We start from the raw sequence: 24,017 nt of genomic DNA on the forward strand, positions 1-24,017 counted from the left end.
AAAGAAGGATAATAGATCCCTTTGATGCATAACAATTTTAAAAAAATTAAAAATTTAGAAGGTCCCTTAGAACTACTGCTTCAGAATGTGCAACAGAGTGTAATGTTCGGATTATCATCCGTGTATGCGTATCGTTATAAAAAGAATTTTTCCAGATGAAGTAACTTCTGTATCTTAATGCTCTTACTAGACTTACTGTTGTTGTTTTGCATTAAGCACAAAGTTACACAATGAGCTATCTGTGCTTTGCCCACCACGGGTATCGAATCCGGTTTTTAGCGTTACAAGTCCGCAGACATACCGCTGAGCCACTGGAGGGCTACTACACTTATGATACATCGATATGATTATTCTAATTGTATAATTTATATTCGAAGTTTTATATTTCTAATATATCCACACTTCTAGTTGTTATTAATCAAATATTAATCCTGTTATTCACTTGTTTCTATTATATTTATGTTTTGTAGAAATAAATTATTCGACTTATCTCCAGGGAAAAAAAATGAAACAAATATTTTAATGGGTTTAATCTGATCGACTTTTCCTCGGGAGTATACAAATGTAAAACAGTAAAGCTTAAAATACAAAAAACATCATGAGAAAATGCATGCTAAATGTAAGCAACTCGGTATTTGTAATGCACGTGATATACGACGTAAAATCTAAGTTATTTACTGCAGTACAGAGCGAATAAATGTGACAACAATATGATGTGAAGTGTAAATTTGATAATCTATGATCCTCAGATTCCAAGTAAACATCAGTTAGATAATGTCTCTTTATCTACTTTAGGCATTAAATCATATGTAACTGGAGTTAGATTTTAACACTTTGACTAATGACAGTCCCATAACATTATGTTAATTAAAGTTCAGTTACTAGGATTGGACTGACGCGAATACCAAACTATCGTATTAGTTGAAATAAGCTTAGAAAATTATTTTTCTTTTTAGTATGTTGCCATTTTTTAAATAATAATTAAGAAAATCCGTGATAATAAAATCTGGTTATTTATTCATTTCAATATAATTCCTGTTATCGACGGTTAGTCTTTGTATTGATGTGCTAATGACGCAATGCAGTCAGATTCAACGATTTGCAAAATTTTGTGCTCACAAAAAATCACTGTTACTCTAGCCTATATAACGTTGGAACGACTGCGAATATACAAACCAGCAATTCACGTGACAACCACGGCCAATATGAAATCGCCGAGAAACTGTATGCATCAGTACTACAATTTACCATTGTTTGGTGTTTTATAGGTAGTATAATGTTACCGAAAACTGATAGTTTTTGGGATAGGTATGTTAAAAGTTTTTCGGCTCAAAATATCTACAAAATCAGATAACAAAGTTGTATTCTGAGAGAATATTTAGAATTTCCAAAACGAGGAAGTCTTTCATACATAATGATATTGAAAAACAAAGGAAAAGAATTAAACTTGGACCCAGGACCATCTAGAAAGAGACCCATAACAAGTCGTATCCCAGACGTGGTAAACTAACTGCGACGTCTTATATGAGTTGAGTCAGTGGTAAAAACAATCTATGTGTCCAAGGTACCAACACAATCAAGAAGGACCTCCCTCTGAAGAAGCGACAAAATCACGAATATACACGTTATTTCCGTGACATATTAGTTCAACCGTTGCATACCACACGCAAATGGAGAATGGAAGAGGTATCCATGCTTTTACATACATAGATGTACGCAGCTGCTTTGGATTTCTGTGCGATGGAACTGTTGAAATGGAAACTGGGAAAATGTCATTATGTACACTAGATGGATTTTTTAAACCTTTCAAGGAAGAGTGGTGTGCTTTGAGCAAGATAACCTTGCAATGGAATCTTGTGCAATGAAAAATAAGATGAAGCCCTATCGTAAAAAAAAAATGATGGCACATACTGAACGTCGTGGTGAGACCTTCAAATAGTTTTAATATAACGTACGCAACCTCAACCTTCTATAGGTCTTTCACCGTTTAGCCCGTTTGATTTTTACTTTACCAACAGCCAGTTATTGCTTACAAAGGATCAGCAACAAATATTTATTCTTACCTTTCTTTTTAACTTTATTAAATTTACTTGCAATCGAAAAGAAATCAACTCTTTAAACAAATACGTCAAACACATGTACGTATTTTGTTTGGATATGATTTTCTCAGTTTCAAGTATTAAAAATAAAGCTGTAGAAAAAAAACCCTGAAACTTCTGCAATATTTGACCAACTAAATACATTAGTTTCAAGTATTCAAGCATGTTTATTAACTATGTTGACGGATATCGACTGAATAAGTTACCTAAGTATTCACGCATGTTTATTAACTATGTTAATGGGTACTGACTGAATAAATTAGATTCATGTATACATGCTTAAAACATACGCTACATCTGTTATATTTAACGTCAGCAAGGCCTTCGATTAATACTAGGACTTGTCAGTTGGGCTGAGATAGGACATCATAGTAGTTGTCTAGACGCTGTTTGTATCAATAGTTGCAAAAAAAAAAAACTCTTACATGCGAATTAGATTGAGTGAAGTGAAATTATTCATAATATTTAGTTACGTCATTTAGAAATCAGAACTAAAGTAAGTATCAATAACACATTATTATTTATTTTATTTTAACAGCAAATTATCTATTAATTTTATTTGTTTCTAAAACTTAATTCAACTTTGCAATTATTCAGAAAAAAACAACTTACAAAACCATCAAGCCGGTCTTCTTGTACACAAACTTTTGATATAAAATGCACAATACCCCAGAAGAGAGAAATAGAGTTAACATATAATTACAGAAAATTACTTCTGAGCCGCTACTAAATCAACTAAATAACAATATATGAAATAATAGAAATTTGATGTATTAATTTTGCTTAGCCAATCAAACCTTTTTGTTGAAATTAATTTAGAACAAGATTTACCCAAAAAACGAAAAAAAAACTAGAAAAATAACATTCATAGACTTAAGAAATAAAAAAAATGTCAAAAATTAGTGTTAAAACGTTCCATACTAAATCAAAGACTGTAACTATACTATTTTGTATTAATGAAAGCATTACATGTGCAACTGTGAGAGAAGTAAACCATATATTGGAAATCCTTTATAAAATGCGTAAATATGACGTAATAAGTAGCTCGGTTACTGCTCGATAACATTGCACAAAACAACTGCTTATGATTATTTGACGTTAAGAACGGTCATTAAACATCAATTATAAAGAACATACTTGATTTTAAAAACTTTCTTTGAACTGTTACGTTGCTTACTAATCTGAAAGATTAGGATAACTGACCACATGTTAAAGCATGTTTGGTCTTGATTTTCCCTTGGTTTTACCATGTTTCTTGATATGCACCAGCAATTAATTCTATCTCATGGCCACATTGTATCGTACTCCACGACATCAGAGACATGCGTGTTCCGTGGCATTATTTGGAGAGTGTTTTGACATGCAGTTTAAGACTACTGTTTCTCTCTTCATTGTTTAAAATAGGTATTAAAATATCTTAAAATATTCAAATGTTATCATTACGTCTATTTAAGAGAAAATTACTTTTTCATAACTTGAGCATACAATTACAAGATTTTCAAACCGAGATTTTACTGTAGCATACAAAAATGGGTAGTGTTCAGTAACATTATTAACTGTGTTCATAAAATAAGTGCCTTTGTGGGAATTTCTTTCATACACTGCTGTTTCTGAAAATTTGTATTATTAAATATGACATATATGTTTATTCCAGTAGAATGAACAGTTGAATGCTAGCAAATTATATGAAATATTGTATATTCCAGTAGCAGGATTAACAATCCATAATAAGCGACCACCATAACTCCAATGGAAAAACAATTAAGAAAGCCAAAATTTTGCACTAATACTAAGTGAACCCTGAGGGTGTACACTGGGTTATTATTATTATTTATCCAAACGGATGTGCGTGCGCATCTTTTTATGAGGCAAGTTAATAAACACATTGAAAATGAATGGTTCCTTATATAGCAATTTCTAATATATAGAAGAGCCAGTGCATTTTGGTAACGCTTTTATATCATATTCCTTAGTAATAAAAGTATATAGATAATACATTTATGCTAGAAATGGGGTTCATAATACACACATTATTAACCTAATAAGCCGAGCGAAACTGGGTGCTTTCACTAGTCTTTCATAATAAATGGGCATGTCTATGTGTGACTGTCACAGCTCTAAGAGGAAAGAACCTGAAATCTAAAATTTTGCGCCCACACTAAGTGGACCCTGAAGGTGTTGCACCTGGGTATTATTACTTATCCACGTGCGTGCCCCATAGTATACCCTCTGGTATATCAGTTAGTTTGAAAACCTCTAATATATAGAAAAGCTAGTACACTTTATAATGGCTCGGCATGTCCAGGTAATTAAGGCACTTCGGTGATGTCGAGAAAACCCACTTGTAGAAAAAATATATACGTAAAAACGGCTCGAAGACCAAAGAAGATCGAAACGTTGTTCGCTCCTCTACGTAAACAATATTCTCAACCCAAACGAGCCGTTTTTACATATATAATTAAGGCACTTGTTTCGTAATCAGAGGGTTGCGGGTTCGAATCAACCGTGGGGGCGTCAGAAGTGCCTTTATCACTTAAATAAAAACAGTAAATCGCGATAACGAGAACTCTGATGACAGAAATTCTACCGTCATTTCGTTTTTGAATTACGTTGAACAAGATTGTACTTTGTTTAATGATCTTAACTTGAAATTTGACAAGCTTGTGTTGGTAGACAAATATTGTTTATATATATTTCATTATATTTTGTAAAAGGCAATCGATAGGTAGGTTGGTAATACGTTTTTCAAACATGTTTATTCATACACCCAAACATCTTGTTTTCCACAATCTAATGAGCGAGTATTTTTTAGATCTCATCAGATCAGTTGCTATAAGTGAAATGAGATAAAACAATTTTGTTTACTGTAAAAAAAACAAACGAAAATGGATTAATTGTTTGTTGTTGTTTTCTTGCTTGTGGATCAACTGTAATATTGTTGTAATGACTGAAATTGATTACCTCATGTGTAATTAAGAAGTTAAAAAGAAGAACGGAAATGGTAGACGGTTTATTTTTTGCGTTCAAGCGGATCTGTTTGGATGTTTTTTGTTATAGACATTCATCGGAAATACATGGTTTATTTTTAACATTTATTTAAAAAAAGACCGATGCCAAGAAAAGCGACTGGTTGGTTATTCGTTTGGAGCATGGCCCTGCATGGCCAAGTGTGTTAAGGCGTTCGACTCGTCATCCGAAGGTCGTGGGTTCGAATCCCGGTCGCACCAAACATCCTCGCCCTTTCAGCCGTGGGGGCGTTACAATGTGACGGTCAATCCCACTATTCGTTGGTAAAATAGTAGCCCAAGGGTTGGCGGTGGGTGGTAATGACTATCTGCCTTCCCTCTAGACTTACACTGCTAAATTAGAGACGGCTAGCGCAGATAGCCCTCGTGCAGCTTTGCGCGAAATTCAAAACGAACAAACAATCGTTGGGCGTTTATTGGCGCAAAGCAACTAGGCTATATGCACCAAACAACCGGTAAAAAAATAAAAATAAGATTATAAAAAATACGTAAAAATGAATTATGTTAAACAAAAACAAAGACCAATTTTCTAACTTAAAACTTAAATACAATTAAGAAGGCCAATGGCCTTTAAAATTTTAAAAACACAACTGAAGTGGATACTGTCCAACGTCAAGGGTGAACCTATGGTAAAAACGTCTATAATGGTGCCGTTGCTCACGGTCGTAACAACGTCACGAGAGTAAAATGTGGGCTGTTGTGGCTTGAGTGTCACGCAGACCACATATTGGTTCATCAATCCTAGATAAAAGAAAACAATGAGTTGAAAACTATGGCCAGGACAACTTCCTCTTTCCGATACTTACAGAAACGAGTCAGCCAAACACCAACAGTAGGTTTGATCTAGAAAAGCTTGTTATCATGTTGCTCACTTCAAGTCACTTTGCCAACTGAAAAACGAGTTAGGGATTTAGATGTTTAGAATTTAAGATTTTCAATCCTATATGTAGCGTGTAATGTGATTACTTGGTGAACAAGTAATTAGTATGTCGGAATACGGATCTGAACGTCCCACGTTCGTATTCCATTATCACCTTAAAAGAAATTCGCGCTCTGCTCTTTGGGGCCTTGGGTGCGTTGTAGAGATGACAGACAAATCCGACTATATTGTCAGGCGAGTCTAAGTCAAAACTGTACTATAAGTAATGTTGACTAGCTGATGGCTGACGAAGATAGCCCGTGAGTAGGTTTTGTGAACAATCGAAAACAAACACAATTTGATTACATTACTCACGTCAAAGTCGTAAACTTTTATGAAATTTTCCAAGATGTTATTATAACTGCAGTTTCAGTGACGAAATAGTAAAGTATTATAACATAAATTGGGCGCTTGTTTTTATTACATTGGTGTCTTAAGTGGATTAAATGTAACTGCTTTACGTGTACACATGCGTATATACTTATACTGGTTTTGATCTTTTTTTTTTTTTTTACAGTGTGATCAAAGTACCGAAGCAGACTGATACTAAATTAATTTTGGCTTGTTAGAATACACGATAAGTCACGTTCATTGGAAAAGCAATAAGCGTTGACAAGACAAAAAAAAAAAAAAAATCAATTTATATCTTGTGTTCATAGGTGGTATTCACCCCAATCAAACTAAAATATATAGTTTTTAAGTGCATTTGTTTACAAAACAAATCATCTTATTCCTTCAAAAACTCTATTAATAGTAGATTTTAATATTAAAATATTAACGAAAGAAACGGTACTTTTGATACAAATTATTAGGTGTTGTCTGGTTTACACGTATAAATATTAATTCGCCTCGCATAACATGGTTGTTGATCGCTTGAAGTTAATTAAGCACAAAGCTACACAATGGGATATCTCCACTCTGCCCAATACAGGCATCAAAACTTGATTTTTAGCATTAGAATTCCGCCAACATACTGTTGTGCCACTGAGGATGGGGGCATAACATGAATCACCCTACCCTCCAAAACTAGTCAACTTGCAACGACGTCAGCGTCAATTTGAAGCCAACGTAGTTATTATAACGACCAACAGACCGCTCTTACACATTCGGGAACGGATTTATTCGAGCTAATAAAACGTACTATGTTTGTGTAACTCTGGGAAATTATGCATTCTGATGAAGCTTATTAACTTCCAGCAGGGGCGTTCACATTAGTGTTTATCAGCAAAAACGTTGTGAAAGTTGCCCATAATTTCTTTTGAGTTATAAACGTACGTATTTCGTATACGCAATGCGTGATTGAAAATTTAAAACTTTCTGCTAATGTTCAGCGTTTTTGCTTTGAAAACTAATTATACTGTAAATTAAACTTCTGTAAATTGACAACTGCTTATAAGCTGAGTTTGATGTTAACTTCATTTGCAAGTTTAATAAATATCGAAGCCGAATTTCATTTCATTTCTAGGTAAAATTATTTTCCATAGAGCATATGTAGTACGTAATGAAATGATTCCTTATATTTCAAATTAGTTTGATTTGTATTCTGAATGGTTGATGAAAAATCACGTGCGTGAATTTCTAATTTCAAAAATATTTCCCACCTCGGCAGTAACTGTTCTTCCATACTGATCTTTTTTGTTTAAGTCACCAAAGTTATTCCATAAAACATTTTGTAGATCATACACTTTGAATCGAAAAGCCACTGACATTCCGGCGCTTTTGTAATGCACTTTTGTTTTAATAGTACAGCTTGTGCACCACAAAAACATTTGGAAAAGACTGAACTTATCTGCGGTGTATTAAACAAAACAGTTTATCCGCAGATAGAATAATTTACTGGGAATTTGTCTGTGTTTGTTTGCTTTGAATTTCGTGCAATGCTACACGAGAGCTATCTGCGCTCCCTGTCCTTAATTTAGCAGTGTAAGACTAGAGGGAAGGTAGCTAGTCAACACCAGCCACCCCCAACTCTTGGGCTACTCTTTTACCAACAAATAGTGGGATTTACTGTAACATTATAATGCCTCACAGCTGAAATGAAAGGGCAAGCATGTTTGGTGCGATGAGGATTCGAACCCGCGACCCTCGGATTACGAGTCGAGTGCATTACCTACCTGGCCATGTTCTATGTGTTATGAAAAGATTCTGAGTGCAAAACGTTCATTTCCGAACACACCCAAGACCATCAGAGAATCGAATGTGACAGAATAATGATTTTATATTTAAAATATTTCTCAGTCATTCTCTCGTTACCGATAGGAAGCTCTCGATTCACCTATGAAACTAAATGTTTACCTTTGGAAAGCTATAGGATTTCGCGAATTGTAATTTGTGTACTTTGTTTAAACCTACATGATATTTTACGTGTCACAGTTGCTTATGTTATTCATTATAACATTATTATACTGCTGAGGCCTATTTTTTGTTTTCACACCATTACTATAATCTATTCCACTTGCTTTTATAACACTATGACAATGATCCTTTTTTTTTTTTGTCGTGAAAGAATCAGTGGATTATTCATGACAGAACTGATTCTGACATATCTGTCATGTATATATCTATATCCTTTTGTTTCTTTCTATATTACAGCACAAAGCGTGCATTCCTCTCCTGACGAGATAAAAATAAGACGTACGGAAAGAAGTTTCGGGTCAAGCAAAGTGAATCCACCATCACGACCCAACTCCTACTGGGACGATCCTTACCGAAGACCCTATTTTGATAATAGTACCGCACGAAACGTCACTGCACCCCTGGGGAAAACGGCTTATCTTCACTGTCGAATTCGACAAATTGGAGACAGAACAGTAAGTGGAAGAGAAAATATATTAGTTGTCCTTGTTCACTGTCTGTTGCAGGATGTATTTGTTACCAACAAGAGAAACTTTATACGATAAAAACAACTTGATTTTTCACTTTAAGTAAATATTGCACCAACATCTACACTCGATGCAGTAAGGTTTTGTGTCCGTAAGCATGATATAAGAAGTAACAAAAGTATTCTCTCCCGACCTTTTGTTGAAAACACTATATCACAACCAGCCGAATATATATTATACAAATTATTACTATTATGTCCTTAAATCCTCTGAAACACGTCGAGATATCCATTCTACGTTTTTACTGTCAACTGAATAAGTTGCTCAGAAATTATCTACGTGCTCTATTTACTTTTGGAAATAATCCGGTAATATATTCTAATCAAACATATATTTGGATTAAAGATTTCACAATGAGACAGTTACTAAACTATAGTGTTTCTGAAGCTAGACAGCAACACTATCAATAAGTTTAACAATAATACTTAATATACAAGCAAGAACATCGCTAATAATTAGTTCAACATTAACACGTAAAGACAGGCAACAATAACACTCAAAAACTGGAGAGTGTCTTTGAATTTTAAAGATCCATTTTTGGTCAGCTCATACTGAGAAGAAATATGTTGAAAATCTATACATAAATTTAACGACGTCCCACAGGCGTGAGTTAAAGTATCATACCACTTTGTTGTTTCTCTTATGTTAAGCACAAAACTAAAAGATGGGCTATCTGAAGTCTGCCCGCCGCTGGTGTCTAAATCACGTTTTTAGCATTATAAGCACATAGAGTTATAGATTGGTCGCCAAGTAATTCTGTATTAGACCAAATCAAGTCCCGTTAATTAAAACTACTCCGCATATATCTGCGTGAATCAGTAATAAACGGTTAACACATATTTTACTTTTTGTCTTCTCTCACATGAACTAACTTTACCTTATTTTAAATTACTTTAATTATGTGATCTTAAGTGATATCAACCAAAAATGTTCATCAACTTCAAAAAACATTCTTTACGTCACCAGAATTTCAAAACGAAAGAACTAAAAATGAAAAAAACCTAAAAGGTGTTACTAGTAAAACTCTAATAAGAAATTTGTAACTCTCGGTTTAAAACTTAGTTCACGAGAAGGTATTTTGATCATAATTTATATTAGAGCATAGGAATGTGCTAAGCTGTTATTTCGCAAGATAATATCTGGGCATGCGGCACCTTAACGTTTTGGCTCTTTAGTAACGTATCCGTTTTATCTGAAGGAGGATATATAGGTATATCAAATTTGTTTAACTAGGCTCAGCTATGAAGTTCTGGTTTATTATAAGAAACTTGTGATCTTCAAACTCTTTGACTTGGGCAATTTTTGCTCACAATAATGAGCATATATTTAGAGATTTTTCTTAGGCGGGTTTCGTTGCTGGTACATCTTTATTACTTGGGGGCACCAATGAGGGTGGGTAGAAAATGACTAAAATCGCTTTGCAGAAGTTTCTCGGTTTACTCACTAGAAAATCCGTCATCCCAACAGAAAAATAGTACAGTCAGTTATCTTTAAATCAAATTTGGATTAAACGTATTTCGAAATATTATGAATTTTCTACATGGCCGAATTTAGCAATCACTTATTGTAATTCACTTCTTAATCATACAAATTCACTTAACACAAATTTCCTGTTAATGAAAATTAATTTGGACCCTACGTCTTCCCACTTACCCCGGATGATCAGGATTGCTCTTACCTTGTCAGTCACCACAGCTAACAGTAGTAAACTCTTCGGAGTTTCGAGGAGCGTGGAAATCTCCATAGAAAACAGACTCGGTGATTTAATGTTGATGACACTGTTAAATCTTTTGATCTTGAGGTTCTAGGGAATAATTCTGCGAAATCATCTCTACTCGTTGCTTGAGTTTTTTGTTGTGTTTTTTTTCATGTGTTGGTATTTTTGGATACTCACACAAGGAATATACGTGCTACCTGGTCCTAATTTCGAAGTGATAGACTAAAAAAAAAAGGAAACAACAACCACTGCCGATTCCTGGATTCCTACTGTCTCACTTGATAATGAAATGTAACCCTTATCCTTATAACATTCCCATGATCCCAAAGTGCGTGGGGCATCTTTCTCACGTAATGGGGCACAAACGGTGAACCTGCAAATTTATATTTCGGCATAACAACTATTGAGCTATGCTCAGCCCTAATTTATTATACTGATTTGTAAATACAGTTTATTTATTATTAAGAGAGAATAGTTCCACAGGTCTTAGCTTTACTTATTAAAAAGAGATAGTTCCACAGGTCTTAGCTTTACTTATTAAAAGAGATAGTTCCACAGGTCTTAGCTTTACTTATTAAAGAGATAGTTCCACAGGGTCTACAAGAGATAGCTTTACTTATTAAAGAGATAGTTCCACAGGTTTTAGCTTTACTTATTAAAGAGATAGTTCCACAGGTCTTAGCTTTACTTATTACAAGAGATAGTTCCACAGGTCTCAGCTTTAGCTTTACTTATTAAAGAGATAGTTCCACAGGTCTTAGCTTATTAAAGAGATAGTTCCACAGGTTAGTTTTACTTATTAAAGAGATAGTTCCACAGGTCTTAGCTTTACTTATTAAAAGAGATAGTTCCACAGGTCTTAGCTTTACTTATTAAAAGAGATAGTTCCACAGGTCTTAGCTTTACTTATTAAAAGAGATAGTTCCACAGGTCTTAGCTTTACTTATTAAAAGAGATAGTTCCACAGGTCTTAGCTTTACTTATTAAAGAGATAGTTCCACAGGTCTTAGCTTTACTTATTAAAGAGATAGTTCCACAGGTCTTAGCTTTACTTATTACAAGAGATAGTTCCAAGAGATAGATAGTCCACAGGTCTTAGCTTTACTTATTAAAAGAGATAGTTCCACAGGTCTTAGCTTTACTTATTAAAAGAGATAGTTCCACAGGTCTTAGCTTTACTTATTAAAAGAGATAGTTCCACAGGTCTTAGCTTTACTTATTAAAAGAGATAGTTCCACAAAGAGATAGTTCCACAGGTCTTAGCTTTACTTATTAAAGAGATAGTTCCACAGGTCTCAGCTTTACTTATTAAAAGAGATAGTTCCACAGGTCTTAGCTTTACTTATTAAAAGAGATAGTTCCACAGGTCTTAGCTTTACTTATTAAAAGAGATAGTTCCACAGGTCTTAGGATAAGTTTCGTCCCCCTCTCCAAAACACACACCAACCCCGTTTAAGATTTTCCAAAGATTTTCTCCAGTTCTTACATGTGTTCATGTATTCACACACACCAGTTACATCAAAATATTTTTTTTCTTGGAATTTCGCACAAAGCTACTTGAGGGCTATCTGCGCTAGCCGTCCCTAATTTAGCAGTATAAAACTAGAAGGAAGGCAGCTAGTCATCACTACCCACCGCCAACTCTTGAGCTACTCTTTCACCAACTAACAATGGGATTGACCGTCACATAACAACGCCCCCACGGCTGAAAGGGCGAGCATGGTTGGTGCGACGGAGATTCGGACTCGCGACCCTCAGATTAATAGTCGAATGCCTTAACCCACCTGGCCATGCCGGGCCAATAAACATTCATCTAAGTTTTTACAATGAATTCGACTCTATCTACCCATTACTTAATTGAAGTTTATGTGTGCGTTACAAGTATACATGTGTAAATTGCCCTTTTTAACAGATATTTTACACTTGTATTGTGTAATGTAAGGTAGTTTAAACACCGTATGAACTGACAGAGAGTACACAGATGTGGGAAAAAAAAAGGCACATTCTTCCGAAGGACAATTAGTTGTACCGGCGTAATTGAAATTATGAAGTATTTATTCTGTTGAGAACGTCATTTTGCAGTGCGGTGTACAATGGTATGTTAATTGTTCGTTCACATTTTACTCGGAAACAGGACCGCTGTTTGTTTAGTACGTTATATATATTATGGTTACGCTGACGATAAATCCGTTTCACTGTTAACCTGTACAAATATGTAGAACCCCTTGACCATGAATGTTCATTTATGGTCTAAAAGAAAAAGTTTTAATATCCCCTGAATTTCCCTTTCGATTCCCCTGCCTAAGATCAGTGGAATCATAATGTCTTATTATAATAATACACTGTTTTTGTCTGTTCGGAAAACGCGCGTCTGCGTTACTATCTAAATGCATATGCGAGTGCAATTCCTTTGAAACAAAAGACAGATCTAAACATAATTTAGAAGACAGTTTTAACTTAACAAGTTAGTTTTAAGACAGACGTAAATATAATTTAGCAGTTAGATTTAAGACGGATGTAAACATAATTTAGAAAGCATTTTGTACAACAATGTATTATAAGCCTATCAAAGTTTTAAAAAAGGTTTAAAGTAAGATCGTAAAATATCATTATAAGCTGATTTACTGATAATATTAAATAAAGTTTGTAAGCCTTAACTAAACAAGTTAATTTTAATTTATCTCTTTATCGGTTATAGAACGTACTTAAAGGCTGAACTTATACTAATGCTAAGCCTAAGACAAGTGAACGTGCAGATCTTGATGTCTGCGATAATAATAATTTTTTTATTATTCTATACATCCTGTATTTAAATAAGTACTGATGTAATAAAGGTACTAATTTGACAGTAAATGGTTTGGGGGTCTCTGCTAGTAATAGTAATAATTGTTGCATGAATTAAGCCTAATGGCCAAAACTTTATCCTAATAGTTTGGGACTGGTTATACTTTGAAAACAGCTTAAGGCCAAAACATTGGTTACTGGGTTTCAGTATACTAAATTTAGTACTTGTCACGAAGGCGAACCTATCAGATAGCATTTCAGGTTATAACTGTAAACACTTGTACATCAATCAATCAATAAAAGCTACAAATCTGTGCCAGATTTAAGCCAGTTCCAACCATAAATTTCTCTTTTGAAGCCAATATGCCTGATGAAAAACAAGCTAACTGTAAGTTGCTGGGTTATTATTCTTTCAGTGTATAAAAACTAATAAATTATTATTGTAGAAATTAAAGTATAATCGACAGTAAAGTAAATTATATAAAAAGTACTTAAATTGACTTATAAATGTATAACTGGTATGACGTATTAGTTAGCACGCACGTACTGTGAATACGATTCTCAATTTCCATCTCGGTGTTGCAAAAAAGGAGCTCCGCATTTTTAAGTCGTGGGTGCGTTATAAGAGTGACAGTCAAATTCCACTATTATGTCAGGTGAGAGTTTTTCAAACTATTTAAAAGTTGTTGTTTTTAAATGAAAAGTTCAGGAATGTTTGTATTAGTCTTTGAGTGAAGTTCCTATTAAAAAATGCCGTCACGAATGAATTCATTTACATATTTTAAAATAGCCACTTCTCCAACAATTGAAATGGTCCCATTTATAATGCATTTGTCGTTGTAAGGTTATTTCAATGACTGTTACAGCAAATTTGCTTTTATTAGCTATTCGCCTTTTTTTAAATAATTCTTCGTTCTCGCCACAAGGGGCGTGAGTAATATGGATTTTCAAGAAATTGAAATGGGTTCTTCGAGATTAGGTCATTCGATGGCCACAGCAGAAAACAAGTTAAAAAGAAAAACAAGACAGAATCTAATGGACAGCCATAATTCATCTTATGTCTTATCGGTACACTTGGTCACCAGACACGGCTTCAGGTTGGGTTGACAATTACTCCAATACATTCTTACGTATCGATCTCATAAAGTGTCTAGTAAGAGAAATGAAGTCGATCACTCTTATAAATTATCTTCGTCAATGGTTGTCATCCGGGTTCTTAAAGAGGGTTCTGTATCTGTCAAAATTAAACTGTATTCACTTGAATAAAATAGCTGGTTTAGCAGAATAGTGAGTGAAATGTTTAAATCATTGGATATACACATGATAATTTAAGTCATTAATTTTTTACCCCAAAAGGTTAATGTTTTGGAATGATCACGTGTAAAACTGCGTAATCATTTAAAATTCAAAAGAAATTAAAAAATTGAAACATTTAACTTTGGGCTAGAACTTTGTAGTCGTGTGTGTGTGCGCGCGCGCTAGCGTGCTCTCAACGTAAACGAAACTAATACACTTATTAACATAACTAATAGGGCTCGGCATGGCCAGATGGTTAGGGGCACTTAACTTGCAATCTGAGGATCCTGAGTTCGAATCCCCGTCACACCAAACATGATCCCTAATTCTTGGGCTATTCTTTTATCAACGAATAGTGGAATTGACCTTCACGTTATAACGACCCCACGGTAAAACGAAAGGCAGCTAGTCATCCCTCTATTTTTACACCGTTAAATTAGGGACGGCTAGCGCAGATAGCCCTCGTGTAGCTTTACGTGAAATTCAAAACAAACAATCTCCTACTTGAATGAACAAGCTTTCCTTAATCAAGTGCAATTAAGGTTGCCCCCTGCCGGCTCATTGGTAAATCTGAGGGTTTTTAATGCAAAAATCAATTTAGATATTTGCGGCAAGCAAACCACAGATAGCCCATTACGTGGCTTTGAGCTCAACAACAAAGGCAGTTATTAGTTACAGCTACTTCGATGTGTACTATTTTCTGTAATTGCATAAAGAAGGATATAAGACATTAATTCGTTGCTCCAGATGATACACATGCTAATATTTGTAAGATACTGAACACCTGTTTGAACTTGTATCCCCTTCTAGTTGTTTTACATTCGTTTTATTCGTTATACACCAAGTCATTCTTGCGTTTGTTGCTAGCACAACCTGATGATACTGACCAAACATTCCTTTTCTGAAAATTAATTTTAAAAATGTATATGCAATTACTATGCATTATTCAGTGGAAGATATAGTTTTCTTACTAAATATATACATTAGTAAATTTATCATTATTAAATACCAGAAACTAGAATTTAACACAAGTATTCTTACTTCGGGGATAGTGAAATTTATCTTCAAAAGTGTATTATTTTATAATCCCAGTTTTTCAGTAACTTACCGTATTTAACATTTCAATTGTTTCTCTGACGTAAAATCATAAACATGCAGTAAAAATAGCCAGACAGACAGCTGTAATCTGTGGCAATAGTAAATTATCCTAATCAATGGATAGGAAGACAAGTAATACTTTGTTCGGCAGTTTGTGTGTTTAAATAAAACCTGTCGAATGCCAAAACCAATTTCTTACAACCTATGATCATTTACTTTATTGTCTGTTCAGCCTTTGAATTCTCGATTAAAGCTTGAATGCTGACGAATTTTACGTTAATAATTATTAATAAAGCTCAGTCCCATGAGACTCATTCTATATCTAAACGTTATCTTAAGTGTTTAAAGTTATCGCATTTTCTTCGACAGTTAATGCCTTCTCTGAAATTAATGGATTTATACTGCTTTGAACATATATTGGTATTTCCCTTACAAACTTTAAAGCATTGAAACATACGAGGAACTTTTGTATTTATGAATGTAACAGTTGAAGACCCAGACAAGCTTGAGATAGACGAACATACCGATTTTCCTTCATAATTAATCTTACAAGCATTGAAACATAAGATAAGCCGCTTAACTCGCGAACGTGGCTTGATGATCCAGACAAGTTCGAGATGTGTGGATATATTGATTTTTCATTTAAAATCTTTCAAACACTGAGACCGCTAAACTCACAAATGTAACTAACAGTTAATCCAGACAAGTTCGAGATGTGGGATATATTGATAGTTTCTTTACAAACTATCAAATACACAATATCTTACAAATACGATTCGTGGTTCCACTGAAAACTATTGAAAACACAGCCTTTCTAATAGTGTAACCAAACCAAAATGTTCAATCTACACTTTAAAAAATCTAAATGAACGGTTCTCACTTGAGTACCCCTAAACTTACCATAGGGTACCGAGTATTTCATTTCTAACTGTAATTACTATGCTAACAATACGAGGCCTAACATCACTGATACTATTCCATCGAGTAACTATGCACATAACAACAAATAAAATACTAACCATAAAGTTGTCACATTATTGTTTCTGTCTACATTTATTTCCATTATGAACTGAGCCATTACGAAAATTAGTTTTCCATACAAACAAGCATTACATTAAAAATGTGTCGCACAGAATTCAAAATGGCCACAATTACAACGAAATACTGAACATATTAAACCACAACTGACGAGACACCTATATCGAGCTAATCACAGAGGCTAAATAAAAAAATGTATACAAATTATTTTATAAAGCACACTCTTTTGTTAAAAACAACCAAAAAAAACCGAAATGATTTATTTAGTTTCTAGTTTTTGGACAGGTGGACCGTCGTTTGCCAGGGTGCTTGATGACTAACAGAAACAAAAAATAACTGAGTGAAACTGTAATTAGAGCGAGCGGCAGTAATGGTATTATAGAAACATGCTAAGATACTACTATTAAATAACGAATAAGATGCTATATACTAATAATACCTTAGTACCTTATGCCTTATAAATGACTGGTATACATAACATTTCGACCGAAGCTTTCTTTCGTTCCCTTTTTTTGTTGATGTTTTCGCATATCCATCTTGCGTTTGATACTGACGGAAGGTCTCCTTGATAGCGGCAAACAGTGCACAATGTGTACTGTGAGGACAATGTTATATTCTTTTCACTGGAATCCCGTATAGGCCCAATAAAGAAAGATTTGTTAAAAACTGTTATCGACCTTCTTGTGATGCAATGTTAAACAAACCACTGTCTCATTTGTTTTTTGTATTTTCTAAACCCTTAAAAGAGACTGTTTGAAAACTAGGAACTGAACACAATGTTTTGTTATCACAGAAAGCAGTAGCAGAGTTGTTATCATAACTGTCTTCTATTGGCAATACCGTATCTTATTTTCATTCAGCTGTTTTATTACATATATCACGAGTAGGACGCAGAACCTTTTCTGTTTCCCTGGGGGATCGGTTATTTATATAGCTTACGTTTGTAGATGAACTATTTGTATGTGAGTGACTAAAATGGTAAATATCACAAGTGATTTTCATTTTCAGCTTTATAAACCAATAAATCAGTCAAACTATATGCAATAATATAAAAATTTCCTCGTCGGAAATCAATAAAAATGAATAAAACTATTTCATAGACCTTCGTCCCACGGATGTACAAGACTCAGTCAATAGCATATGCAAGTCAGTTCTGAAATGTCTCAAAAAATGCAAACAAAGGGATGGTGAGTACTTCAGATAAAAATGCCTTCTTCATTCAGATTTTTTTATAACGCTATTAACGAACTTGCTACTTCTTTTTGGGAACTACTTGGTGTCCCACAATTTCATTTTTCTGTTTAGTAGTTCACTGTCCTGAATTATACTTTTCAATGAACTTATAAATCGGTATTAGAAAAAAACATTTATTGCATTGTCCACGTCTGATGTATGTTTTTTTACATTGAGAAGAATTGGCGACGAATCAAATTTAGTCAGGATTTAATTTTTGCCACACCATTTTTATATTAAAAGTGCAGATGTGATATCCACCACAGCGTCATTAAGCGAGTGTTCCAAAACAAATATAAACTTCTGCATAAAGTGATAAAAACATATCCCACAAATAAGAATGTCTTGTATGTGTGAGTGTATCAGTAGTAATTTCAAAACTTACTATCTCGCTGGCTCGACGGTATGTTTGCAGGTTTACGGTACTAAAATTTCTTACACCGTTAAATTAGGGACGGCTAGCACAGATAGCCCTCGTGTAGCTTTACGTGAAATTCAAAACAAACAATCTCCTACTTGAATGAACCAGCTTTCCTTAATCAAGTGCAATTAAGGTTGCCCCCTGCCGGCTCATTGGTAAATCTGAGGGTTTTTAACGCAAAAATCAATTTAGATATCTGCGGCAAGCAGACCACAGATAGCCCATTACGTGGCTTTGGGCTCAACAACAAAGGCATTTATTAGTTACAGCTACTTCGATGTGTACTATTTTCTGTAATTGCATAAAGAAGGATATAAGACATTAATTCGTTGCTCCAGATGATACACATGCTAATATTTGTAAGATACTGAACACCTGTTTGAACTTGTATCCCCTTCTAGTTGTTTTACATTCGTTTTATTCGTTATACACCAAATCATTCTTGCGTTTGTTGCTAGCACAACCTGATGATACTGACCAAACATTCCTTTTCTGAAAATTAATTTTAAAAATGTATATGCAATTACTATGCATTATTCAGTGGAAGATATAGTTTTCTTACTAAATATATACATTAGTAAATTTATCATTATTAAATACCAGAAACTAGAATTTAACACAAGTATTCTTACTTCGGGGATAGTGAAATTTATCTTCAAAAGTGTATTATTTTATAATCCCAGTCTTTCAGTAACTTACCGTATTTAACATTTCAATTGTTTCTCTGACGTAAAATCATAAACATGCAGTAAAAATAGCCAGACAGACAGCTGTAATCTGTGGCAATAGTAAATTATCCTAATCAATGGATAGGAAGACAAGTAATACTTTGTTCGGCAGTCTGTGTGTTTAAATAAAACCTGTCGAATGCCAAAACCAATTTCTTACAACCTATGATCGTTTATTTTATTGTCTGTTCATCCTTTGATTTCTCGATTAAAGCTTGAATGGTGACGAATTTTACGTTAATAATTATTAATGAAGTTCAGTCCTATGAGACTGCTTTTATATCTGCCCCCCGCTAGTACAGCGGTAAGTCTACGGGTTTACAACGCTAAAATCATGAGTTCGATTCCTCTCGGTAGGCTCCGCAGATAGCCCCAAGTGGCCTTGCTATAAGAAAACACAAACCTTCTATATCTAAACGTTAGCTTAAGCGTTTAAAGTTATTGCATTTTCTTCGACTCATAATGACTACTTTAAGATTAATGGATTTATATAGTTGTATGCAGTCCTCGAATGAAATCTTGCATTCTATTTTCAAGTAAGATAAAAACATTTACTTTTACCATTTAAGCGTACTAAAAGATATATGCATTTTCTTATTCAATTGTGTGGTTCAACATGGACAGGTGGTGATTTATTTAAGATGGTTCGTAAATGGTATTTCAATTGTGGTACCAAAATTCCTTTACTCAGTAGTTCTTTTGAAATGGATTCTCGGACTTCGTACTCTTGCAGTGGTCTATCAAAGATATATCAGGTGTCGTGAATAAAACATCTGGCGTTTCAAGTCAACGAACAAAAAAGGTGTCATTACTTTGCAAATCGCTTAAGCTCTCGTTTTTTGCCTTTGTTTGCTGTGCACGTGGCATTCAAACATTGCACAATTTTGCCATGCACACACTCACACAATTTTGTTTTGTTTTTTTAAATCAGCAGGCTAAGCGTGATACTGAAGTTAACTTTGTAAGAACACTTTCAATAGTTTAAAATATGGCTTACAGGTAACTCTTACAAAGTCCCTTAATTCTTTCAAGTAGTAGAATTATCACTAGGAATCTGCAACAGCTGAAGCGTCGACAAGCAGTTATTAGGTTTACAAAACGTATATTTGTTAACACAAAAACGCACTCCTTCAGGGTTTATTTGAACGTTTAATAGTTATCAAGACACATAAACTGAGACAAAAAAGCTTTATTCATATTTTGCTTAAAGCCGTAAGATACTTATTTTTGTTGCACTGAAATTGTTAGTTCTGCTTCAAAGAGAAAACATACTCAGAGAAAAAAAAACATCTTGTCGAGCAAAATGACTACAGCAATTTAATCTAAATATCTTATTTATTGATGAATTATTATTAGATTTCACTTATTACTTTCTGGGGTTCCTTTGTAAACCATTTATAAATGGTACTTTTATTTTTTTAACGTTGACCATTGAGCTACCTGCGATTATCTTCTCCATTTGTGACCTGACCTGTTATTATTCAAACTTACTTCATCCGGATCTAAGCTAATTTATGCAACAGTGTTTAAAAAATCTTTATCTTCTTTGACTTCTCTACTGACGTTCAGTTGTTAATAATTGCGTATTACTATGATTGTCCTGAAATGAGTTAACATCCAGCAATCCTATATACATTTTCCAAATAGAATTGTTTTACCATGCTTCGGATGAAGTGCAGACAGACTCCTTTCTTTTTTGCAATCATTGTTGAATTTTAATTAATTCTGTGAAGACTAAAGGATTGACTGGTATGTCGAAGGAATGAAATACATCGTTTAATAGAAAGAAATTGTGTCTAAATTGGTCCTTAGGGAGCAAGTAAAATAATAAGGAACATGTGCTGTTAGAAACTGCTATCCAATTCTTTCCTGTACCCCGCTTATAAAAACGGAAGTCTGGACAAAAACGAACCAAACCGATAGGGTACTACTATTTTCTAACAACATCCGACTTTGTAATCCCCTACTGTGCAATTGCAACAAAGCCTTCTGATTGTGGATAATGTATTTCGCCCATTAGCTTATCGGTCTATCGATCTTATCACGAAGAAGTACATGCGTGTTTTTATTTTTAAGAGTTATTATTCAAAGACGGATATTAGATTGTTCTCAGATATGATTGAATATTAAAATATTCCATTTACTTTTGTAATTTTTTTGCTAGTGAAAGAAGAAATTGTCTCTTCTTATTTATAACCTTATGTTTTCATCTCCAAAAAGTTAACTGAAACTGCAAGCTCTAATCGCGTTAAACTACATTAAGAATCTACATTTTTTGTCAGTTTGGACTCAAATTTCCCAACCCGCTTTTCTTAATGAAAAAGAACTCAGCATCATCAGCTATTCATTGGAATGACCAATTCTTGTTACGCATCTCCTCTGTTTAATCTAAAAAAGAAAACATTTCTCTGTGTAAATACATCTCGTTTGAAATTTGGTGAGTTTGCCAGAAAAGTATAAACTCACAGTTCTACTTCTGTTAATGAGGAAAGCTATAGGGACACTAAGAAGTATTGTTTTTAACCTCTTGACTTCATCTGCAACGACGGAAAAAATAATAAAAAGTCACAATCATATTAAACCACAAAGTATTTACCACCCTTTGTGCTGAGATGTAATTTCCCAGTCCAGTTTTTCTTGATGCAATAGATCTTACATTGAAGAAGTCCACCATAAGAAGTGAGTCTTTTCTTTACTGCTTACGCTTTAATTAGTTTAATAAATATTTCATCATGGAAAATAGTTTTACACTAATGCAACTAAGTCTCGTTTGAAATTTTTGCCAACCACTGAAGTTTAATTCCCAGTCTGACTTTAATGAAGAAGACACTGCCCCTATGTAATCCTGGTTAGAATTTCAATGTTTTATCCTAGAAAAAAAGTAGTATCTGACCAATACTAGTAAGCCTAAAGTATCACTAAAACATTGTTTCAAATTAAACAATTGACGTTTACATCTATTTTATACAAAATTATCAGTTTGTATCTGAAATAAATTCAGTTTTTAAATAAGAATTTGGTAACCTCGTGTATACCTGAAACTATAATTCTAATATATGTATATATTTTTTCTTGGGATTATATTTTTGTCATTTTTTATTCAGACTTAAACATGGCAGTAAACTGTTCATTTCATCCCCAGCTGACCATTGAACCATTTAATATAAACGAAATTTGAAATAAAAGAAGAAAAAAAAGGTTTTTTTTAATTCTAATCTACAAACTTTAAAAATCTCCACAATATTTTACTTAGTGTGGCGCTATTTGCTTACAGCTCTTAAGTTTTGCACTTTTTGAAATCAAGTTAAGAATTTCTAGAAATTAAGTAAAACGTTGAAGGAGTTTTTATTAATTAAGATTATTTTTTTTATTGAGCTTGTCTTCTATACATTTTCTCATAATTCTCAATAGGCTAATTGTGTTAAAAGCCACACAATGGCAATTGTCTCGTTACTCTGGCACTAAGTCCAGAGAACAGCATTGTTTGTGAGATGGGAGAACCGTGGTAGTCTGTGTTATTAAAAAGAGCTTTTAACTAAGTTGATAGAGCAGTGGATTGGTGTGCGATAGTTTCCTGGTTTGTTTCCGAGCAGAAGAGGTTTTACAAAAGAAGTCAATTATCATATTAACAATGTTACAAAAGTAGTGAAAAAGAAATAGTTAAACGTTTCGATTCGTCTTTATCTTGGTATGTATTGTGAATGGCGATTTTTCCTTTCAAACATCTGGTAATAACATTGGATTAGTTGATAAAATACAATGGAAAACTACAAGATAAAGTCATATAACAGTGAAATAAATGATAGCTGGAACTTTGCAAATGTTGTTGTCACACGCGATAATGTAGAAAAGAATTGTTTGGTAATCCCTAACATGTTACATTTAAAGACGAACTTGTAAATTTTAATCTCGTTGACGTAGGAGAGAAACAGACAACAACTATCTGTCCCGTAATCAGGGTATGTGATCACATGTCAGATAAGTTGTTGATAGAAAACCCAAAAAAAGTACTTAAGTATAACTTTAATATATATTTTCCTACCACGAATTAACCATCTGAAATTATTTTAATGTAATATTTCCTGTATTTCTAACACACCGAAAATGTAACCAAAACTTACCTGTTTACAGATTTCTGATTTCCGAATTTTTCAGAACTGAGTTTAGGTTTGTTCTTGACGATCAGTCTTATATCACTTTCACTTCTGCACAGTAAACAGTAGTGTAATCTCAGAATGGTAATCATAATATCCATCCTCAAATGCGTGTTTAAAATATCATCCACAGGTAGCGTTTCTATCGATTGTCGTTTTCCTTTATTGTACTCTTTAAGCACAAATTTGTAGCAACAAAGCAAACACATATTAAGCGTATTATATTGTATTGGATATAATTAAAATAACAACTTCTGTCTTAGTAAACACCGTCTCTAATAGTTTATTCATTGTCTTCACAAACTATTGTAGATGTGTTAAATATAATCATACTTGTAGTGTAATATCATAGTCTGTTTGGCGTTTAGTTGTTGAAACAGTACAACTGATAATGTATTGTTGCTGTCTGTGTCGTTTCTAGGTGCTGTTTATACACAGACAAGAAATCCCAGAAAGTAAACTTTGGTCATCAAGGCCGATTATAAAATTACTGTGTAATTTAATCGGTGTAGTAGAGACTTATAAACTAAAGTAGATTGAACCTTAAATCAGCAACTAAACACAGTCGATATTTCCTAAATAAACTCCTACAGCCCTATTGATTATATATATATATATACAC

The 24,017-nt window shown here is 33.7% G+C and overlaps 1 protein-coding gene across 1 annotated transcript in view; it reads left to right on the top strand.

Annotated features, from left to right (window-relative positions):
* LOC143237340 (neural cell adhesion molecule 2-like) overlaps positions 1-24,017 on the top strand; it is a 112,598-nt gene that overhangs the window by 53,127 nt on the left and 35,454 nt on the right. Inside the window, exon 2 of the mRNA XM_076476482.1 lies at positions 8,637-8,854. Coding sequence (XP_076332597.1) covers positions 8,637-8,854 — 218 coding nt within the window. The remainder of the gene's footprint in view (positions 1-8,636; positions 8,855-24,017) is intronic.

This window comes from Tachypleus tridentatus, chromosome 13 (assembly GCF_004210375.1).
Source record: "Tachypleus tridentatus isolate NWPU-2018 chromosome 13, ASM421037v1, whole genome shotgun sequence".
NCBI lineage: Eukaryota > Metazoa > Arthropoda > Merostomata > Xiphosura > Limulidae > Tachypleus > Tachypleus tridentatus.